General features: G+C 34.9%; 1 protein-coding gene across 11 annotated transcripts in view; it reads left to right on the top strand.

The window, feature by feature from the left end:
• DPH6 (diphthamine biosynthesis 6) overlaps positions 1-20590 on the top strand; it is a 442679-nt gene that overhangs the window by 15685 nt on the left and 406404 nt on the right. For 9 of the 11 annotated variants that reach the window (XR_009563051.1, XM_060294493.1, XM_060294494.1 and 6 more), the window contains exon 3: positions 12-205. The exons of 1 other annotated variant lie outside the window; for it this stretch is intronic. Coding sequence is in view for 9 of the 10 variants with exons in the window: in XM_060294493.1 (XP_060150476.1) it covers positions 12-205 (194 nt within the window). In the remaining variant the exon portion in view is untranslated. Of the gene's footprint in view, positions 1-11; positions 206-15172; positions 15338-20590 lie in introns of those variants that run through there. One more of the 11 variants, XM_060294502.1, reaches the window with a different exon arrangement.

Here is a 20590-nt window from a genome sequence, read left to right on the forward strand (position 1 = left end):
AATTGTTGCAGTGGGGTCAGATGAACTGGATAGCTACATGTATCAGACAGTGGGTCATCATGCCATTGATTTGTATGCAGAAGCAATGGCTCTTCCCCTCTATCGCCGCACCATAAGAGGAAAGAGCATGGATACAGGACGAGTGTACACCAAATGTGAAGGTGATGAGGTTGAAGATCTTTATGAGCTTTTGAAACTTGTTAAGGTATGCAGTGACTAATTACCTTTACTGAATTTAGTGTGTAATTTAGTAAATTACATTTACTGAATTATTTAGTAATAAATAATTTACAACTGTTAGTAGCCCAACTGTCCTTTGAAAGGATATTTTGTCTTTTTGGTTAGAAAACTATTACTATGCCTTTATATTACATAGTATTTAAAAATAGAACTTTTGGTGTAGTCTGGCACCCATAACTATCAAATGATATTTAATTAAGTTCTCCTTAGGATTTTGGAGCTGATGACCTTTCAGTCATGTTTTTAGCAAGTACTTTTTGAATGCCTACTATGTGCTTGTTATATATAGTTCTAGGCACTGAGAATACGGCAATGAACAGATCAAACTAAGTCCTGTTTTGTTGGAGCTTACTTTCCAGTAGAAGGAGTCAGACAATAAGCAAACAAATTATATGCTTGGTGGTGAAGAGTTCTATGAAGAAGTATGAAGCAGAGTCAAGGTGATCACGAGTGATGGCAGGGTGTGGTTAAGCAAGACCTTTCTGATATGGTAAAATTTAAATAGACCTAAAGAAAGGGAGAGACTGAGCCTTACTTTAAGTTAGTAAGAGGTATGAATTAAATACTTAAGTCCTTATATATAAGAGTTTGGCAGTCAATGTGCATTCATTATTAATTTCTCTAGACAGAAAATTTAGGAGAGAAAGTATGGGACTCATATATCTAGTAAGTACTATACTTAGTAAATGTTAATTAATAGAGATCCTTTTATATTAAGCAGTTATCTTTTATCTTCATTCTCATTGATAGTCAGTTACTTAAAAAAGAAACTGGTAGGGAAAACACTTAGAATTGTTACATAATTTACTGTCTAGTTATGGATGGCATAAGAAGTAGATACTTTTCAAAGGAAATCACAGGGACCTGATTTCTTCCCTCTGGGGATGTACATGCTAATAACAACTATTTTGATTATCAAACAAAGGGGAAGGCATAAAAGAAGTTTTCACTTCTTCCCATGTGCACAACTAAAACCTTGACAGCATTCACTTTGAGGTGTGAAATACTGAGCGCAAATTCTGCATTTTCAAAATTTCTTTCTCAGGGTACAGAGAAACTGTGTATTAAGTTTTTAGCATAAACCAATATTATAGAATGGTGGGACTCAACACTAGAGGTAATTGGATTGCTTAAAAATCCCTGGTAACTGATAACTTTGGAGAAACTACATGATAATAACAGGCTTCCGAGAAAGGGAAAGATAATAAATTACTAATCAATTTAATTAAAAATGGGCTGATTAGTAGTAATTAAGAAGAAATTTCCCTTTCAATCCATGCTGTCTTTGGAGAAATGGATGCTTTGCCATTATCTTTATAGTAACCGTCAGTTACGACATAAATTAATGCTAATGTTAAATCTTGACAACTTCTGCTTTGGAAGTTCCTACATGATAATTATAACTATAGCTGAAAGAGATGTTATCAGGTTGTCAGGGACTAAATAGTTCCTTCTTTTCCTGTGCAAAAATATTAATTTTACTATAGGATATTTTAAGGACATAAATATTGGAAATATATTGCTTTTATGGAAGAGATTGTATAACCAGGCTTTTATAGTTAAATCCATTTATAAAACACGGTGCAAAGATTCCAATAGAGGTCTTACATATTCTAATGAATAATTGAGTAATTATGGAAAAAACGAATTGAGAGGAGCTGTAATTCTTCAAGTTAGACTTCACTTGTTCTAAGGAAAAGATGGAATTGCATTTTTTTAATCCTTTGAATATTAATGAAGAATTGAAAGCATTTCGATTCATTTTCATTTTAAGCATTCATTTATAACAGGTTGCAGTTTTGTGACTTTCATATGTATGTCAGTCTTTTGTTTTTGTAAAACTCTTTTCCCCCCCAAATATTAGAGCTAATTTTTGAGTAGGAGGTACTTGTTTTTGCAAAGAGTTTAATTGACTAATTGCTGAAAATAAGTAGAAAGACTTAGAAGAATCTACAGAATTAAAAGTTTCCTAACTATTTTCTAGAAGTCATGAAAACTAATAGAAATACAATAAGCCTTTATGTCTCATAGATTGTCAGGTGATTATGACAGGTATATATATATGTATATATTTATATCAAGCTGTTTTCAAAATATCTGGTTATCATATAGCTAGTCTTTTATTCTTTAGAATTTCTTTAATATTAAAATGTCATTTTGGTTCTCATCTGGATTAGTTTGATATATAGATAACTTGTATTATTTCCTGAAAATATAGTAATTTTCAAATTGTGTGGGTGTTTTCCTTTTAATTCACATAAAGCAATGAAAGAGTTACTGAAGGATACATCTAAACATCATATCTCTATGGAGGATATGTTTAGGGATCATGTATTCTTTCTTTCTCCACCTGTTGGGAGCCACTTCTTACTGGATCTCATATCGGCCTCTTTCTTGGTTTATTCCCTAATTTCAGTGGAATCCATCATTAAGAGACTTCCTTAGAGAAATTACTTTCAAATCCTTGGGTTTTGAAAATGTTCTTATTCTGCCCTCATATTTGATTGATAAATTGGTTGAATTTAATATTTTAGAATGAAGGTTATTTTTCCTCAAATCATTGAAGGCATTGCTCCATTGTCCCCTAGCATTTTGCCAGTGAGAAGTTTGATGCTAATATGATATTTGTTCCTTTTTAGCTGACTGTTTTTTAAAATTAATTAATTAATTTATTTTTGTCTGCGTTGTGTCTTCGTTGCTGCACACAGGTTTTCTTTAGTTGCGTCGAGCAAGGGCTACTCTTCATTGTGGTACGCGGGCTTCTCATTGTGGTGGCTTCTCCTGTTGCAGAGCACAGGCTCTAGGATGCGGGCTTCCGTAGTTGTGGCACGGGGGCTCAGTAGTTGTGGCACATGGGCTCAGTTGCTCTGCGGCACGTGAGTTCTTCCCGGACCAGAACTCGAACCTGTGTGCCCTGCATTGGTAGGTGGATTCTTAAACACTGCACCACCAGGGAAGCCCCAGCTGACTTGTTTTTCTTCTCTGTTATCTTTTATGATTGTGTCTTTATGTTTGACATGCTGAAATGTCATAACGGTGCACTGGAAATTGAAGGTTGTTTCCCCTGTATCCCTTCTGCAACTTCCTATTGAATAGCAGCATATCTCTGTCGTCTTTCTCTTAATGATGGTTTAGGGTGGCATTAATGCAGGTGAAAGCCAGTCACAACATGGCATTCTGGCTGTAGCCATTAGGTCAGGGATGGTTTTGTTAACCTGCATTGTACCAAATAGAATGAAGCCTAAGATGATGGATTGTTGGCAGAAGATAAGGTATTTCTCCTGTGCAGAGGGATGTGTGGATATGAGACCTAGAACTGTTGTGGCTTTTTTGGGGGGGTGGCAGGGAAGAGAATATGCTGTCAAATATGACACACAAAACATGGCAGAGTCAATAGAATTGCAGTGTGAGGATGGCTCTGCAAAATGCTCTTCCATTATTTGTTTGATGATTTACCCCCCTTGACTTTCTTTATTCCCTTTTGCTGGTACCCTCACTGGTCAGACTTTAAATCTCCCAGATTGAATTTTCATGTCTCTTGTCTTTTTTCACATACTTTCCATCTCTGTATCTTTTTGTTGTACATTCTGTGAGGTTTCCACTTTAAATGACCTGCTTTCTTGTTGAAATTTTCTTTTTATTTTAGCAATCATATTTTCAGTAGCCAAGAACTTGTTTATTGGTTGTTCCTTTTTTAATAACAATCTGTTTTTTCTTCTATAGATATAACGTCCCTACATCCATTTTAAAATACAGATTAGAGATTTAAACATTATCTTTCATTCCCTAAAATATTCATGTTTTCTTTGGGTTTTTTTTCTCATGTTTCTTTCTCTTTCATGTTGTAGGCTTTTCTCAAATGTCTCGGTTACTTGTTCATATCTAAGCATAAGGCAAGAGGAAAGCTGACTGTGAATGCTTTTGACATTAGAGTTTTTCCAGCCTCACATTTCATCCTTGTTATACCTAGAGTTCAGAATAATGTGGCCTCGTTTGGTTCCTTTCTTGGCTTTCTTCTCTTCCATACAAACAGTAGATTACAGCTTCCTCTGTTGATTTATCAGTTGTTCCTTATTCCTCTGCTTTCTGACTCAAGAAAACTAAATGAAATTCCTTTTCCATTGGTGTCTCCCCCCTGTTTTCTTTGTTTTTTGGAGATTATAACTTTGTTTTCATTTTAATGGAATCTCTTGATCCAGAAATATGTCTTAATTTCATTACAATGGAATTCATTTAATATTCTTCCCTAAGTTGAGTATTCAATTTCAGTCTTCCTCTTCTAATCTTTGGTACTTTTCTTCTTTCATGTTCCTTTTTGCATTAGGCATTTTATCTTGGTATTGATGATGTTAGGTTACCTAGTGGACACTTGTAATTTGAATACAACAATAAGTGAATAATGATCTTTTTTCTTTTTTAGATAGAATATTTACTATTGATAGACAGGCTTGTGAAAAACTTATTTTTTAAAACTGGATATTAATTTAAAATTTTTAGAAAACATCAATTGCTACTTTACTCTTTGTATTGGTCAGAACTCTTTTGATTATAAGGAGCAGAAAGTAATGTTCAAGCTAGTTTAAATAAAAAGAGAATTTACTGACGATGACCTAAAGATAAGTTTAGCTTCAAGTAGATTAGAAACAGGATACAAACTATGTGACCAACCCGCCTGCTGGGCTGTTTTTATCTCTTGCCTTTCTTTTCTTTTGATTCTATTCTCAGTCTGGACCCTTGTAGTTACAAGATGGTTCACAGTTACATTCTTTCTAGTGCCTACCTAGTAGGAAAAGCTCTAATCTTAAATAGCTAGAGGGAAAATCCACTTATGTTTCATTGTCACTCAGTGGCCTGACATGTATCATCCATGAACGCGTTGTTGTTGGGAGAAAATGATTTCATTTGATTGGACAGGCCTAGATCCTGTGCCATTCGTGGAGCAAGAGACTGAGTCTTGATTGCTATAACCACATCTACTGTGGATCTGTGGGAAGAACAGAACCCACTGTTGGAAGGGTAGGTCTCCAAATATAAAGCAGGCTGTGGCCGGTAGAAGGCTGAACTGTGGTAGAGGGTAAAGAGTAACAAGTTTCCTGAGAATAAATAGGTTCCAACTGCTTACAAACTTGAGAACCATTCTAAATGGTTCTTTCGAGATCTTCCTCCTTTTCTCCCCACCCCTCCCCCCTTCTTTTCTTTCCTCCCTCCCTGTCTTCCTTCCTTCTTGGCTTCTTTCAAAAATAGTTGACCACTGGAGCTACAACAGTAAGCTTATACTCTAGGACCTATATATTCAGTTGCTCATGATTTCTCCCCTCAATATCCTGTAGGCATGGTAAACTCAACAAGTTCAAAACTTATTCATTATCTTTCTGCACAAACTTGCTCCCTTTTCTGTATTTCCCTCTTAGTTGAAAACATCGTCATTTACCCCATCACCTAAGTCTAACCTGGGGCCTCACTACCAGACTTCCACTTTCTCTCAGTTGCCTCCCACCCCAACCATAACCATTTGATCTACAAGACCTTTTGATATTACTTCTATGACTTCGGAAGTTGACCCTTTGACTTCATTCCCATCATAAATGGTTTCTTTATCTATACTGTGCAGGTCTTCTAACTGGCCCACTTGCCTTCAATATTGCCTTGTGCACCCTCCAGCCTTGCTACCACATTGTCATCAGCTGATCTGCATACATACTTAAATAACCCACCCTTAAGATAAAGTCCAAACACATTAGCCTGGCAAAAAAAGACTCTTTAGGAAGAGGCCCTTGCAAGCCTACCTGTCTGATCCTGATCCTGCCATTCCCACACAAGCTTCTGGGTTTGAGTTATAATGAACTAATTAGGTTTCCAGGAGATTGCTTTTTCATATCTGAGTCTTTGCCTATGCTTTTCTACACCTTTATCTGTTTGTTCTCCTGAAGAATCTCTTGTTGCTTCATACCCTTCTATGGAATAGGCTCTAATTCACCTTCCTGTCTCTTCCTTGGCAGCTTGTCCATACCTCTACTGTGCTTCTTAGGATTTTGTCAATACTAGGATTGTTTTTATGATTGTCTCTTGCTAGACTGTGAGGCCCTCAAAGACAACCTCAGTACTCTTCATTTTTATATCTCTAGTGTCCAGCTATTTTCCTGGCATATGGATGGCTTTTAAAGGATAGTTGAACAAATTAGTCCAAAATTTAACAAATTATTTTTATATAATAATTTATCTAATGCAGGGGAGCCACAACATTGTTTAAAAATATGATGTAAAACCATTGGCAAATTCATTTTACTTTTTTCATTTAGAAGCTTAAATAGAAGTGAAACTTTTTTTCATCATAGTGAAACTTTTCAAAATAGGGTGTCCTATCAGATTTGGCAGTGTCACCACTAAGTCTACCAAGAATAATTTCCAGCTGCAGAATGTTTTATAAAAATGCTAAGCAGACACTTTTTCAAGTTATTTTTCATATATATACCTTAGAAAACCTGCTTATTATGGTGGAAAATTACTTTGTGGATCTCTTTTCACTTTGAATCTCAGGGAAAAACCCTAGATAATGGGTAGCTTGAGGCAAATCCAAAGGGTTTAGAGCGGGAGGCACATATAAGATGGCCTTAAGATTTTCAGGAAGAACCCATAGAGCTAATTAAACAGGCCCATAGTCCTGTACAGATTGCTTCTGGCTCTTCAACATTGCACAGCTTGCCTCAAGTCCTGTTGGTTCCCAAGATTTTGGACATTAAGCCTAGTCCCTTGGCACAAGAAATGCTTTGCTAGTATTGATTCTGGACTCCAAATAGGAAAACTCTGAATTAGCACAGGCCAGTGTCATTTTGACTCCCAGGTGTGGCTTTATTGAGGCTGTGCCATCTCTGGCCCTTTTAATGGTAAAGTCAACTATGCATGAGAAAGTACATGATGGATGATCTGTCTGGAAATAAAATGTTGGATCATACTCATCAATTATTACAGTTTGTAAACTTATCACAGGTCTAGAGTCTTCATCTATAGATTTCCCCTAAAGCCTGGAAAACGTGACTCCTTCATTCTAGCAAAACTATCGTTCTGTCTCCTCAACTTTGAACTTTCTCCACTTAGTATCAATGAATGTGTGTGTATATTACACATGCACTTATATACTCTTTCTTTTTATCTTTTGCCTGATTCATTGCCTCTCTATAAATTTACCAACTAATTTTTATGTCCTTGTATTCCTTTCTTCTACAAATTATAGATTTCTTTCTATCTTATCATCTACTCTATATATTTTAAAGTATGTTGGGTATGTTTGTCTTGTCTTTCAAATTTCTTGCTTTTATGCTTTTCAACCTCTGATGTTTGTGTCCTATTAACTTTTTGGACTATGCTACTATTTATTTTTTAAGAAACCTTTTGTTGATGTCTACTTCTGGAGTTGTGTTGTCTAAGATGCTACATGTATGGTTCTGTCCTACAGTCTATTATTTCATTTCTAGACCTGTTGTTTACCATGTCTTTGTTATGTTCTCTATTAAATGACTGAGAACACATTACAAAGATTTATAAGTATAAATTACTTTATTCCTTTATTGTTATCTTTACATTTTTTGTTACATAGGACTTTATTGGTGGTCACACAATAATATGATAGGTCTTGAACTGAACTTTTTATGTCAACTTTCCCTTTTAAGTAAGGAATGTCTTCATTCAGCAAGTTTGTAGTGCCTTAATCATAAAGTAGCCATAAAATCAATGATAATATCAATAAATATTTAGAGCTTATCTTTTTTATTGGTAAGAAATGATTTAATAGGGGCTTGTTCTGTGACATGTGAAAAAATTGAGTGAATTAAAGGGATGTGTTAGTTGACCTTGACTTTTCCTGTTAACTTTAATCTATACTACTACCATTTAGAGACTTTTATGTCTTTCATTTTGCAAACATTAATTGGATGCTTATAATGTACCACTACTGTAGAGTAAAGAAATGTACAAGATATAGTCTCTGCCTTCACAGACCCTAATGAGGTAAGACACATACACAAAGAAACTAATATAATGTAGAGCTGCCATTAGAGTGTGCATTTAATAGGCTTGGGGATTCAGAGGAGAAAAAAGTCCCGTGTTGGGGAATCAGGAGAGGCTTTACAGGGGAAGTTACATTTGATATCCTTAAAGGTTGTTTCAATTTTGACAAAGGCAGGCATGGAAAATGACCAAGAGAATGTTGCAAATTAAGGGCATAGTTTAGCCACAGTCATGGAAGCAGGAAATCATGAGATATATTAGGCTAGAGCCTAGCTCTTGGCTAGAGCTCAAGAGTTCAAGGAGTAGTGAGAAATAAGTCTGAAAAGGTAGGTTGAAGCCACAAAAAAGACTGTCTTAAATTTTAGACCAAGTTCAGGCAGTGAAGAGTCCCTAAGGCGGTATTTTCCAAACTCAGTTTAGTGGTCACATTTTCTTCCTTTAAATGAAAGAGGCTAGAATAAAATAGAAAATATCAAAATGAAGTGTATGTAGTAAGGTTAATTATTATTTTGGGAAACATGCACACACGTGTGTTTGCATGCTAGGCTGTTAACATTACATGTATATATGTGTTTCTTACTGTTAAATAAATTGTCACGGTCAAACAAGTTTGAAAGCCACTACCTTGAAGGATTTTGCAAAAGAAATGACATAGAATTATATGGTTGAAGGCCATTAGCTTGAACCACTAATAATGTAAGAAATGGATTAGGGAAGTGGAATTCTGGAGATGAGGAGTTCAAATTGAAAATTGAGATACTCGGCTAGCTGAAAGGTTCTGAGGACCTGAACTGGGGGAGTACCAGTGGGAAAGTTGAAGAGGACATTGAAGAGGTGGGTTAATAGGACTTGATGGTAATATTTAAATAAAAAGTGACAAGGAGTCTATGTAAGGTACCTTGTAAACTGACAGTTCCATGGCTAATCTACTCAGCTTTCACTGGGCACTGTTGATAATGAAATGAATTACAATAGCTATCTATTACAAATATTGTGATCCTCAATTTTGCAGCACCCTATCTTTGTCATCTCTTTAATCTGGTATAGGATGGTATAGAAGGTGCTTCATATCAATCTGGGTTCATTTAATCAAGATTAACTCTTAATAAATGTTTGTCTTGATGGTCCTTTTACATTTTCTTCATAGGGTTGTATGTAGTACACATCAGCTAAAATAGTCCATCATATTTCTTGACTCTAAATAAAAGCACCTACAGGGAAGTACAATGTATGATATTGATGCTTTTAACATAATAGTCATACATGTAGGTGGGATTCAAATTACCATGGTCTTTCTCCACTCTCTCACACTCTATAATGTATCTATAATGCAAACTCCTGCCAGGTTAGTCTTTCTAGAGTGTAGATCCAGTCACATTTGTCTCCTCATCAAAAACCTTTGCTGTTTACCATTGACCCCCTAGGTGCTCTGCAATATGACTTCATCTTATCTTTCATATTTTCCCAGTATTCCCCCACATAGAACCTGTGTTCCACCTGCACTAGACTATTGTCAGAACTCATTCTTCCCCATATAGTCCTTGTCTTTCCTGCCGAGTGCTATGTTTTATTCAGTTTCCTGAATAAATTCAGGAATTTCCTCTCCAATTCCTTCTTTAACATGGCATCTCCTTCTTGATGTCATCCTTGATATGCCCCCACTGAATGTAATATCTTCCTCTCTGGACCTTTCATGTAACATTGTATTTCTCTTATAGTACTTAATTTATCTTGATATCCAGAGCTACTGGCTCTGTTTTGTTGTGTAATTTGTTTTTGTTGTGGGTTTTTGTTTAAAGGTTATAATTACTTCAAGGGGCAAGGATTGTATTTCATTCTTTTTTATTTCTTACGGACTATACAGGCATTGTGTTCAACTGTTCTCCTCTGGAATTCAGTTTTTCCATCTGTAAAATTTGGATATATCTTCCTTTTATCCTTTTTATCTGTTTTGAGAATAAATGAGAAAATATATGAGAGCCTCTTTAAGTTTCTAGAAAAAAAGATGCTGTATAAGTTAGTTTTTTTTAAAGCCTGTCAACTTCATGTCAGTCTCAGATTTTCTTTCTCCTTTATTCCCTAGCTTCCAAAATAATCCAGTACAGCTAAATAAAGTCAATTTTTTCATCGCATACAAATTTCCATTAGTATATTAATATTAAGTAGTAGCTGCAAGTTGGCATGGAGATGAGTGTAATTCCTCTTGACTTTATTAGTACATTAATGCAGAGAAGAAAAAGAATGGTAATCGTTCAAATTGTGAAAGAGGTTTTAATGGGGGCAAATTTATATTATATATTGGATTGAATTTATTCTACTACATTTGTTGCCTTAATTTTTGGCCCTCTGAGTCTTTTTTAGACTCTTTCAGCCAGATAGTTCAACCTTCCAAGAGATGTGTGGAAATAATGTTTTCTGTCTAGTTTCCTATATGAGTAAACTGAGGCATGGATTGTTTCAAAAGAAGATAAAGAAGTGAACCCAAAGATGACAAAGGTTCTTATTAATAGATGCTTTTTTTTCCATTAAAAATTATTTTGGCGTGTTCTTTTAGGATTAAACTATGCTTATTTTTAAAATCAAAGCAGTATATTTGCTATTAACTCATTTGTAAAAAGCCTTAAGCAAGGACTTTCATTGAGGGTTAATGAACTAAATATAGAGAATTTTGACTTTTGAAATAGTATGTAAAGAATTAACAGATTTAAAAAATGGCTCTTAGAATGTCCAGAGGCAGTAAAATGGGACAATTATGTGCACTCCTGTATGTAAGAGCAATTTACCTTTCAATGCCAGCAGAATTTTCCTACCCTTATTCATAGAATCTATGGTGCTGAGGCATGTGGTCACTTTGTGTACTTTGTGCACAGAGTAGGTGCTGAATGAGCAGTTGTTAAATTAGACTTACTAATCTGAGTCTATCTAACCTTCACAAAATTTAGCTAATATTGATCCCTATGGATTTCTATAAAAATAGAGACAAATCAGAAGAGGGAGAACTATTTATCAGACATTTATTTTCCCTTCCTTGTGCAAAATACTTTGCTGCCTACTATAAGATTAGTTCTAGAGCCATTGAAATGGTCTGTGGTCTCTTTTAAAACCAGTTCCCTTGTGAATTCTTTCCTACATACTAATTTTGCAAGGTGGTGAGGAGACGAGGAAGAATCATCATCACTTTGTACATAACCCATGGTCTTCCCTTTTGAGCCTTTCACAGTTTCCCTCCTCTAATGATTTTTATTGGTTTCACAGTCATTTTTGTGACTTCTTAACCCTCACCCAAGTTGTACTGATTTTGAGTGGTCATATAACCTGGGCTTGATCACAGAAAGCTAGTAAGAATCAGGCTAGTGGACTTCAGTGCAAGATAACTTGATACTTTAAGACACGATTTCTTAATTTAGAGGGGAGAGGTGTTTTTGAACCCTGAAATTTTGTGCAAATTTTTTGTGAATGTAAATTTTTCTGGGGAGAGGTCCAAATTTTTATCATAGACTCACAGTGATCTGTTCTTTTCAAAAGTTTAAGAACTACTATTTTAACCATCAATTTCAGAAAGCCTTGTAGCCTAGGGGTACACATGACTACTCAGGTTAGGAATCTATTGTCCACTGAACTATTTGCTATGAGATCAGAGGGAGCTTCTGTGGCTTCCAAAGAGTGAAAGGGAAAGTACTATGGAGGTAGCATCTGAGAGCAGATGGGGATGTCAGGCATTTCTCAAGAAAAATATTAAGATCTCAAAAATAATAGAGTGAAAAGTAGCATCTTATAATTTCAGGTAGGAAATGATGACCAGAGAAGGGCCAACAGGCTTGGACCTTGTGTGTGTTCTGGATGGTCCTTAATAAGCCTTTGGATTTTATGTTCAAAGAGAAAAGGATAGGGATACAAAAAAGCAGTGCTCCTGATTTTCTCAAATGTAGCTTTCTCTTTTTGAATTTCTTTTGTGTTTAGTTACTCTTTTGGGTTGTTATTACATTATGCCTTGTTTTACATCATTATTTGCATATGTATTATATCTGCCTTGTCAGTTTATAGCCTCTTGAAGGCACAACTTTGTGTTTTTCAACTTTGGATACTCTGCAGTGTTCATCATGGTGCCTTGTCCATAAGAGGTGTGCAGAATTTGTCATTGTGTATTTGCCCTAGGGATGCTGTTGAAGATTTTCACCATATTACATGTTCAACTTTATAACGATCCAAGGGTGAAATTTCTCTCAGGACTTAGTCTTTATAATGGTTTGCCTTACTATAACTATTAAGACGGTTTTTATTGTATGAACACTAAATCACACAACTCATTTTAGTTTCCTCTTTATATTGATTGTTAGAAAGCCCAGAGCCATGTGATTTTTCTTCAATTATTTTTGTCTTATTGTAATTATAGTTGCTATTGTTCATGTAGCACTACCTGCCAGGCACTGTTCTAATCTCTACACATTATATTCTAATTTATCCTTACCTCAACCCTGGTTTATTATCCCTGTGTTACAGATATGTCATTGAGGTACAGAGGTTAAGTAACTTGTCCAAGGTTACACAGCTAGAAAGTAGAACATGTACTTTTAATCACTGTGTTCTGCTGTCTCCCAGCATTACATATGTGTTAATTCATGCAGATATTACCATATAACAATACATATATAATACATATATAGACCAATAAGGCATGTGTGAATTAGCAGTGAGACAGAGGGGCAGGTATGTGGTTTGATAAGGGGAGGTGGAGTTACTATGTCTTGGATTAAAATGATCTATCATCTGCGATCTCATCTCATTTCAAAGCTCTCAGAATAGTTTTAGATTATTGCTACTCAGAGTATGGTCTAGGGGCTGGTGCTAGTCCAAGAAGTGTTTGCTGTTGGCGCAAGGTCAGCTATTTATAGAAATTGAAGATAAGTATTTAGAAACTTTTATAGTAATTTGAGAGTAATTTTCTATTTGTTGAATCTAATAATAAAAATTTGGCCTTGTGTTTTTTATCTTTTTAATTTTTTCTTTTGTAATTCATTTTAATTGTATTTTACAAAAGTGTTGGTCTTTGTAGGTTTGGAAATCTTTTTTAAAAAAGTGGTCCTTAACTTTTTTTGAGAAGCGCTGGTTTAGGTAACAGCTTTTCAAGTTTTTAGGCTATTGTTTGAAAAAGAAAAGACATGATCTGTAGCTTGAAATTACATTCTAATCTAAACCTGGTTCTGAAGATGAATTAGGAATTGGTATATTTGGCTGCATTGTCAGTTTCTTGATTCTATGAGAAAAGGCCCTAAATTGAATGGACTTTTTAGGGAAGGAGGGCAGTTTTCATTTTTTTCCTTATATTTAGTACTTTTCTCAAGAAAGACACATTTTATTGATTACTTGATCCAGGATAATAGCATGAGGAACTTGTCTATCATTTATAGTTACAGCCTCCTTCCTTGACTTATCAAAGTAGCTAATAAGGTACTTCAAAGTTTTTTGTATTCAAATTTTTTCCTGGAATAACGGAAAAGCAAAAAGATAACAACAGCAACAGAACATTGCTGATGTTGCCACCTTGGTGTGATAGCTTCTGCATTTATGGAAAGCAAAGATAGCTTCATTGAAATAATATTTGCAAAACCAGTTCAGTTTTTATTTTTTTGAATTTTATTCTATTTTTATACAGCAGGTTCTTATTAGTTATCTGTTAAACCAGTTCAGTTTTTAATTTTTCTTTTTCTTTTTAGGTGGGTTGGGAAGTCTTCTTCTATAATATAATATGTTGTAAAATAACTACGTGTTCAGTTACCAATCCTAATAGGGTGTTTTAGTGTCCATACAATTGCCATCTTGTCTTTAAAATAATCTCTTTTTGGTGATCCCGTAAAGTAGCATTTGATGAGTTCTTTTCATCACTTTTTCTTGGGATGTTTAAAAGCTGGTCTGCAAATAGAGAAATGGGCTAAGGATATGAACAGGCATTTCACAGAGAAAGAAATTCAAATAGCCAAAAAATGTTCAACCTCACTAACTCAAAAATGCAGCTATCACTTGGGCAGGATTAAGAAATGATACTGGTTTTGGAGAAGTGAGTACTTTTATGTGCTGCCAACAGCCCTAGAAATTGGTTCAGCCTTTCTGAGGGTAATTTGGCAGAACTCATTAGACAACAAAAAATACACTGTCTCTTTATCCAGCCCTTCCACTTTGGGGGATATATTCTAAGGAAATAAAGTTGTACTGAAAGATTTAGAAATGACTGGCAAACTAAATTATGGTGTATCCATACAGTGGATACTGAAGTTGCAGAAATATATCTATATATATATTATTAGGAGAAGGAAATGGAGTACCAAATACTCTGTATGGTATAATTACATTTTTGTAAAAGTATTTGTACAAATATATGCATAGAAAAAGATCTGAAGGATAAATTTTTAAGTCTGTATATGGAAAGTATTAAGAGCATTGGTGTAATTTTTGCACATTGGAATTTTTGATTCTTTCCTCTAATGAGCATGCATTGCTTTTGAAGCTTCTTTGTTGAAGATTTGGCTTCCATCTTAAAATGCACAGAATGGTATAGGAGTCAAGGAAACCTGATAATCAACAGGATGTTGCCATTCCCCAGGTCCTTTATTGAAGCTTCATCAGGAGCCTGTTTTTTCTTTTCTTTTTAGAGCTGGTTCTTGAAAGCTGTGTTTGAGGGGTTTGTTTGTTTGTTTGTTTTTTTGTTTGTTTTTTCCTTCTGTGACAAATGCCTATCATTTTCTAAACAAGAAAGCCAATGTCCCACTTAGGTGTGTGGCGTTCTTTTCATTCACTTGCAGCCCTGTTGTGTTAATATTGAATAGGCAGAGACAGCCTGACTGGTGGTGAAAGATGGTGAGCCAGCCTCAGGGCTTTTTCTGGTCAGCCCTAAACCTCTGATTGCCACGTTTTCCTAATTTCCCATTTCCAGGGCATCAGTAGAGTGACCTTGCTTGCTGAATATGACGCTCTGAATCCCAAAGATTTTCACATGCATTTGGAAGTGGGCAGCCAGGCGATTGTTTACAGGACTCTGAATGAACTGTGCGCTCACAGCAAGTTTGATAAACACACCATTTCCTCCTTTTATCAGTGAGATTGCAGAATGTGAAGTATGAGTTTCCAGTTTTACTCATTCTCCTCAACCCTTTTCCTGTTTAAAAACTTAGACATACTAATTGGATGCTGATCTGTCCCTGTTTTTTATTTTGCTTACTGGTAGTTGACGGCTTATTCCACTACTTACCTAGGCAAGGTTTGGCAGTCCTTCAAAAATAAACTTTCCATGTATTCAACTTAAAGGAGATTCATCCCAAGGAATGTAATGTGAGCCCTAATTAACAGTAATGACTGCTAATCACTTTGCTTTTTATACTCCTTTAGGAGCACTGCTATTATCCAGTGTAGTTAAGTAAAATGCTTGTATATGAATCAACAATGCTGCATCCTTTTAGCAGCTATTGCTCACAGTCAAGCGTTGCATAAATTAGAGTTAACCGAAGTTGATTTTAGTATGCTACATTTCTTTTTATAATAGGAAACTAAAATATCTACTTAAATATCCTGAATATTAAAGACATAACCTGTTTTTCTTTCTTTCTTTCTTTCTTTCTTTCTTTCTTTCTTTCTTTCTTTCTTTCTTTCTTTCTTTCTTTCTTTCTTCAATTATCCTTATGGTAGATGAAGAACAATACTGCAAATAAATTTTCTCATAGTTCACGACATTTCTCTTAGATTTCTTTGAACTTGCGTGTGACATACTCTTCATAGTTACAGCAGCACTTTGTTTCTGCTGTATGCATTTTATCAGATCAGTGAAAAGCAATAGGCTTATGTTTAATTTTTCTGGTTTTATGCATTTACTTCCTAGAGGATCTTACAGTTTCTTTAAATTACATGGCCCATTTATATAAACTTGGTTTATAGGATTGCGCATTCAATGTTCATTAAAAGAGGTTGTTTTATTATGTTTAGTGTATTATTAGACTATTATAAAAGCTTTCTGTTTATTTACATGCACTCAATATACCTACAAACTGCCTTGCCTCAGGAGGAGACTAAGCAAAACTCATAAATTAATAATTTAAGGGAGCAATACTCAAGTAGCATTTTGGTTAAGTTAATAAGTTAAAGCCTTAGAGTCAGTGCTGGCCACTTCAACAATGCTTTACTTTTGACTTTTATTGGCTGAAAATAACTTGTTAAACTGGGGCTTTTGTAATAAAATGAAATCTACATACCAGCTGAAACCCCTTCCCCTCTTTTTGATTTATGAGTAGGTTGGCATATTATTGAAGAATTTTTAACACTTTCACAGTTCTGCACTTTGATTTCAGAGAACGTGCTAATCTCTCTGGAAGTTTGAGAGTGACAAAATGAATTGTATACTGTTTTTCTAGGGAATTTGGGAGTCTTTATTAGAGGCCTTAGTTTTATTTTATTTATTTATTTATTTTTTGAGCCGCTCTGTGCAGCTTGTGGGATCTTAGTTCCCTGACAAGGGATTGAACCCAGGCCCTTGTCTTCGGCAGTAGAAAGCGCAGAGTCCTAACCACTGTACTGCCAGGGAATTCCCAAGGCCTTAGTTTTATGATGGTACCTTTATTCATGTTGATTCGTCTAACGTCTAATGTGGTGTTATGATTTGATATATATTAATGCATTTCTCATTTTACATATTATCTCTAGTAGTCTGGTCATGATGTTTTTTTGTTTTTTTTTTTTTGCGGTACGCGGGCCTCCCACTGCTGCGGCCCCTCCCGTTGCGGGGCAACAGGCTCCGGACGCGCAGGCGCAGCGGCCACGGCTCACGGGCCCAGCCGCTCCGCGGCATGTGGGATCTTCCCGGACCGGGGCACGAACCCGTGTCCCCTGCATCGGCAGGCGGACTCTCAACCACTGCGCCACCAGGGAAGCCCTGGTCATGATGTTTTAATTCTTATAGCTATATAGTGTTTCAGCAATTCAGGACATTATTTTTAAATTAACAAAATAAATAATTTAATTTTCCTTTCCCATTTATATTATTTATGTCAAAAATTTTAATTTTTGGTGAATAAACAAGTGGAAAAAACTTAAGTGGTAGGGTAGTAAGAAGCTTTGTATTTTATATACTAGCCTCATTTTAATACATTGCAAACATATATATTAAAAAAGATCTTTGGCACTGTACTTAATCGAATTTAGTTGCAAAGAATTGTAACAGGGAATGATGTGAGAGGACAGAAAATACATGGAAAGCTTGAATGCTATCTGTATGTAATTATACGATTAGTGAATATTGTTGTATATAACTTATTTCTTTTATATCCCCTAACTGTTGCACAATAGCATAAAGTTCACATCTCTGAAGAAAAACTTGTTTTTTCTATTTTGCTTTGAGTTTGAGTTTTTACATGTAATAGAATTTCGTTTAAAAATGGTGAGGATTTCAATTTTGATCCTTTTTTGTTTTGTTTTTTTGCAGTTTGTTTACTTTCATGTGAGGGTGATGGATCTGTAGCTGTCATTTTTCCCAAAGAGGGGACAAATGGAATTGGCCTTTTAGACAAAAGTATGCAAACAGACTGCATTCTTTCTGTTGATAGAATTATGGAAGGATTGCATGAGGTGCCACATTCGTTTTCCTATTGATTGTGAAGAGGATTTTGCAATGGGGTGCTGTTTCCATTGGATAAGGAGGTGCTATGATTAGTTACCTTTCTCATGAAAGCACTACAAAGGGAAATGCAAAATGTGTGCAATGCGGTGTTCTCAATTTGACAGTTGTTTTTGTTAAGTTTTTTGCCCCATTGAAGTTCAGCCTATTTTAGAAAAACATACATTTTGGTTTTTTTCCCTTTATTAGGCTTAGTAGATTACCATGCATTTGACTCTTTAAAGAAATTACACATTCTAGACGTTTTTCTCAGCTTCTATTGTAAAGCTTCAAAGCTAATGCAACAGTGCCCTCTATAGTCTTTTAGTGAACAGTAGATAAATGTAGATGATTTGGAATATTCAGGTAAGAAGCAGGATATTTAAATTTAAGTTTTGCTCAGACAAGAGACTCCTTTTTCCTAAGCAGACATTCTTGTTTTTCACTAGCGGCTTTACTTTAAACAAAGGGAACAAAAGACCATTCTGAGTTTTCATTTAGAATTATTGGCTACCTCTTGTTATCCAGTGGTAAATCTCAATTTTATCAGACATTCATCAGAGTAATTTGAGATAGAAGGAATCTTACAAGCTTTACTGTCTCTTCATGAAATATCTTTTTGAAGTTGAGTTCCAATGGGAGTATTTCAAAAAATAATTTAGTTCCTTTGTACTCATTTCTTCTATTTAATTAGAGCCTGAGTGGGCTGCCTAGAACTTAACTTTTACTTGTTCCTGAATTGGGTAACCCAGGCTTTATACATGACATTATTTAAATTCAAACTAAGGGAGTTACACAATGACTAAAGTATTTGTCATTAATTAGCATTGATTTAAATTTTAGATTTTCCTTTCTCTTTTTTGGTAACCTATTTGATCATATATGTCGATAGCTAAATTTTTCATTGTAAAACAACTTTATGTACAGCTGTTACATGATAGTAATAGAAGGCATCATATTTAGCTGTGATTAGAAGAGAAAAATTTCAAGTGCTAAGTTTATTTTGCTTCTGAAAGTATTTTAATAAAAAAAGCATGGGCCCAAATCCTAGCTTCTCCTTGTATTCACTATGTAATATTGAACACATTTCTTAACCTCTGAGCCTGCTTTCTCATCTGTCAAACGGGAGTGAAAATAGCTTATCTTTTGAGATTTTGTAAGGGATGAGAGATAATGTGTATTAATTGGCCAAGTCATTATAGATGCTCACATGGTAACTTCAGTCCAAAAATCAGTGTGAAGGTAAGTGGTATTGTTTTACATGGGGAAGTTTTAATATAAATCTAGAACACATTTAATGCACTATAGATTTCTTTAAAAATTCTGATCTCATAACTTCTGATGATTTATGTGAATATGAAAGCTGGCATGGCATTCCTTGGTAATGTGGACTGACAAAGTGAGATGGTGCATTAACTTTCAATTCCCTGCAGACCTCATCCCCAAACTTCTTAAAAAGGCCATGTTTATTAACTTTACTTTGGTAGACATTTACCCACAAACCAATATTTGGCAACATGTGAAACTGATAATAAATGAAACTCAAAAAAAAAGGGAGTCTTTTATTTTTTTCCCTCAGTATATCTGGGAACAGTTAGGATACTTTTCATTTACCTGTGTTCTTAGAGGTAGTCTAGAGCCCTTATTCTACTTTCTAGGTAAGCGGCTTTTGCTTTCTTCACCTGGCTGCAAAAAAGACATGTGTAAAAATAGATGAAGGTGGAACTTTTCTGGTCGAAGTGGACTTGGGTCACTAAAGACCCTCCCCTTCAAAGGAACAAAGTTTAAAAATCACTTGGTACTGTACTGTAAATGTATATGTGTGTACACACACACACACACACACATACACACACACACACACACACACACACACACCCTCTTTTGTGCAAAGGCTTTGTTCTACTTTGGTTTGAATACAAAGCACTTAATTCTTTACCTGGCACATAAAAGATGCTCAATTAATGTGTGCTGACTACAAAATTTTTTTAACATCAGGGCTTTTTTATTGATATGTAAGATTCGAGATATCATATGTATTAAAATTCACAATTTAATGCAGTGACGTAATATTACAGTAACTGTTTCTCTGTGAACCATTTAAAACAAGCACACCTTCAGAGTAATTCATATACTTATTCTTTAAAGTCAAATTGTTCTAACTACAAATAATAATGGGAAATGAAGTTTTAAAAATTCAGAACTTGTCTTCAAAACGTAAAAGCTTCTTTATTCCACAGTGATGGATTTAGCTAAATATTCAGGCATTTCACATAACCCGATGATAAACATAATCTTTCTCTAAGAACTACTGAATTGAATTTTCTCAACATTCTGTAAAGCATTGTTTTTCTTGTAAGGTTCTTACTGTGCTTCATATTGATTTGGAATAACCTTGAATTTAATATTATAATAAAGCACATATTGTTTTTAGTATATCACTTGGGTTAACATTGAGAACTGCAAAAGCATCTTTTTAAATCATTTTAAAGAAGCAACCAATGTTTAAGCCTTTACATTGAAAATGAACAAGCTCTTAATAAACCAAATATGGTAGTTCTTTTTAAAATAATGGCCAGTTGCAGTAGGAAACGTGTTTAAAATTAAATTCTGGTTTACAAGACTGACAAGATGCTGTCTACCAAAAAAAAACTAATAAGGTATTTTTTCTTTGCAATGGAAGTACCAAATTAAGAATTCGCTTAATTAAAA

Source organism: Globicephala melas, chromosome 2, assembly GCF_963455315.2.
Source record: "Globicephala melas chromosome 2, mGloMel1.2, whole genome shotgun sequence".
Taxonomy (NCBI): domain Eukaryota; kingdom Metazoa; phylum Chordata; class Mammalia; order Artiodactyla; family Delphinidae; genus Globicephala; species Globicephala melas.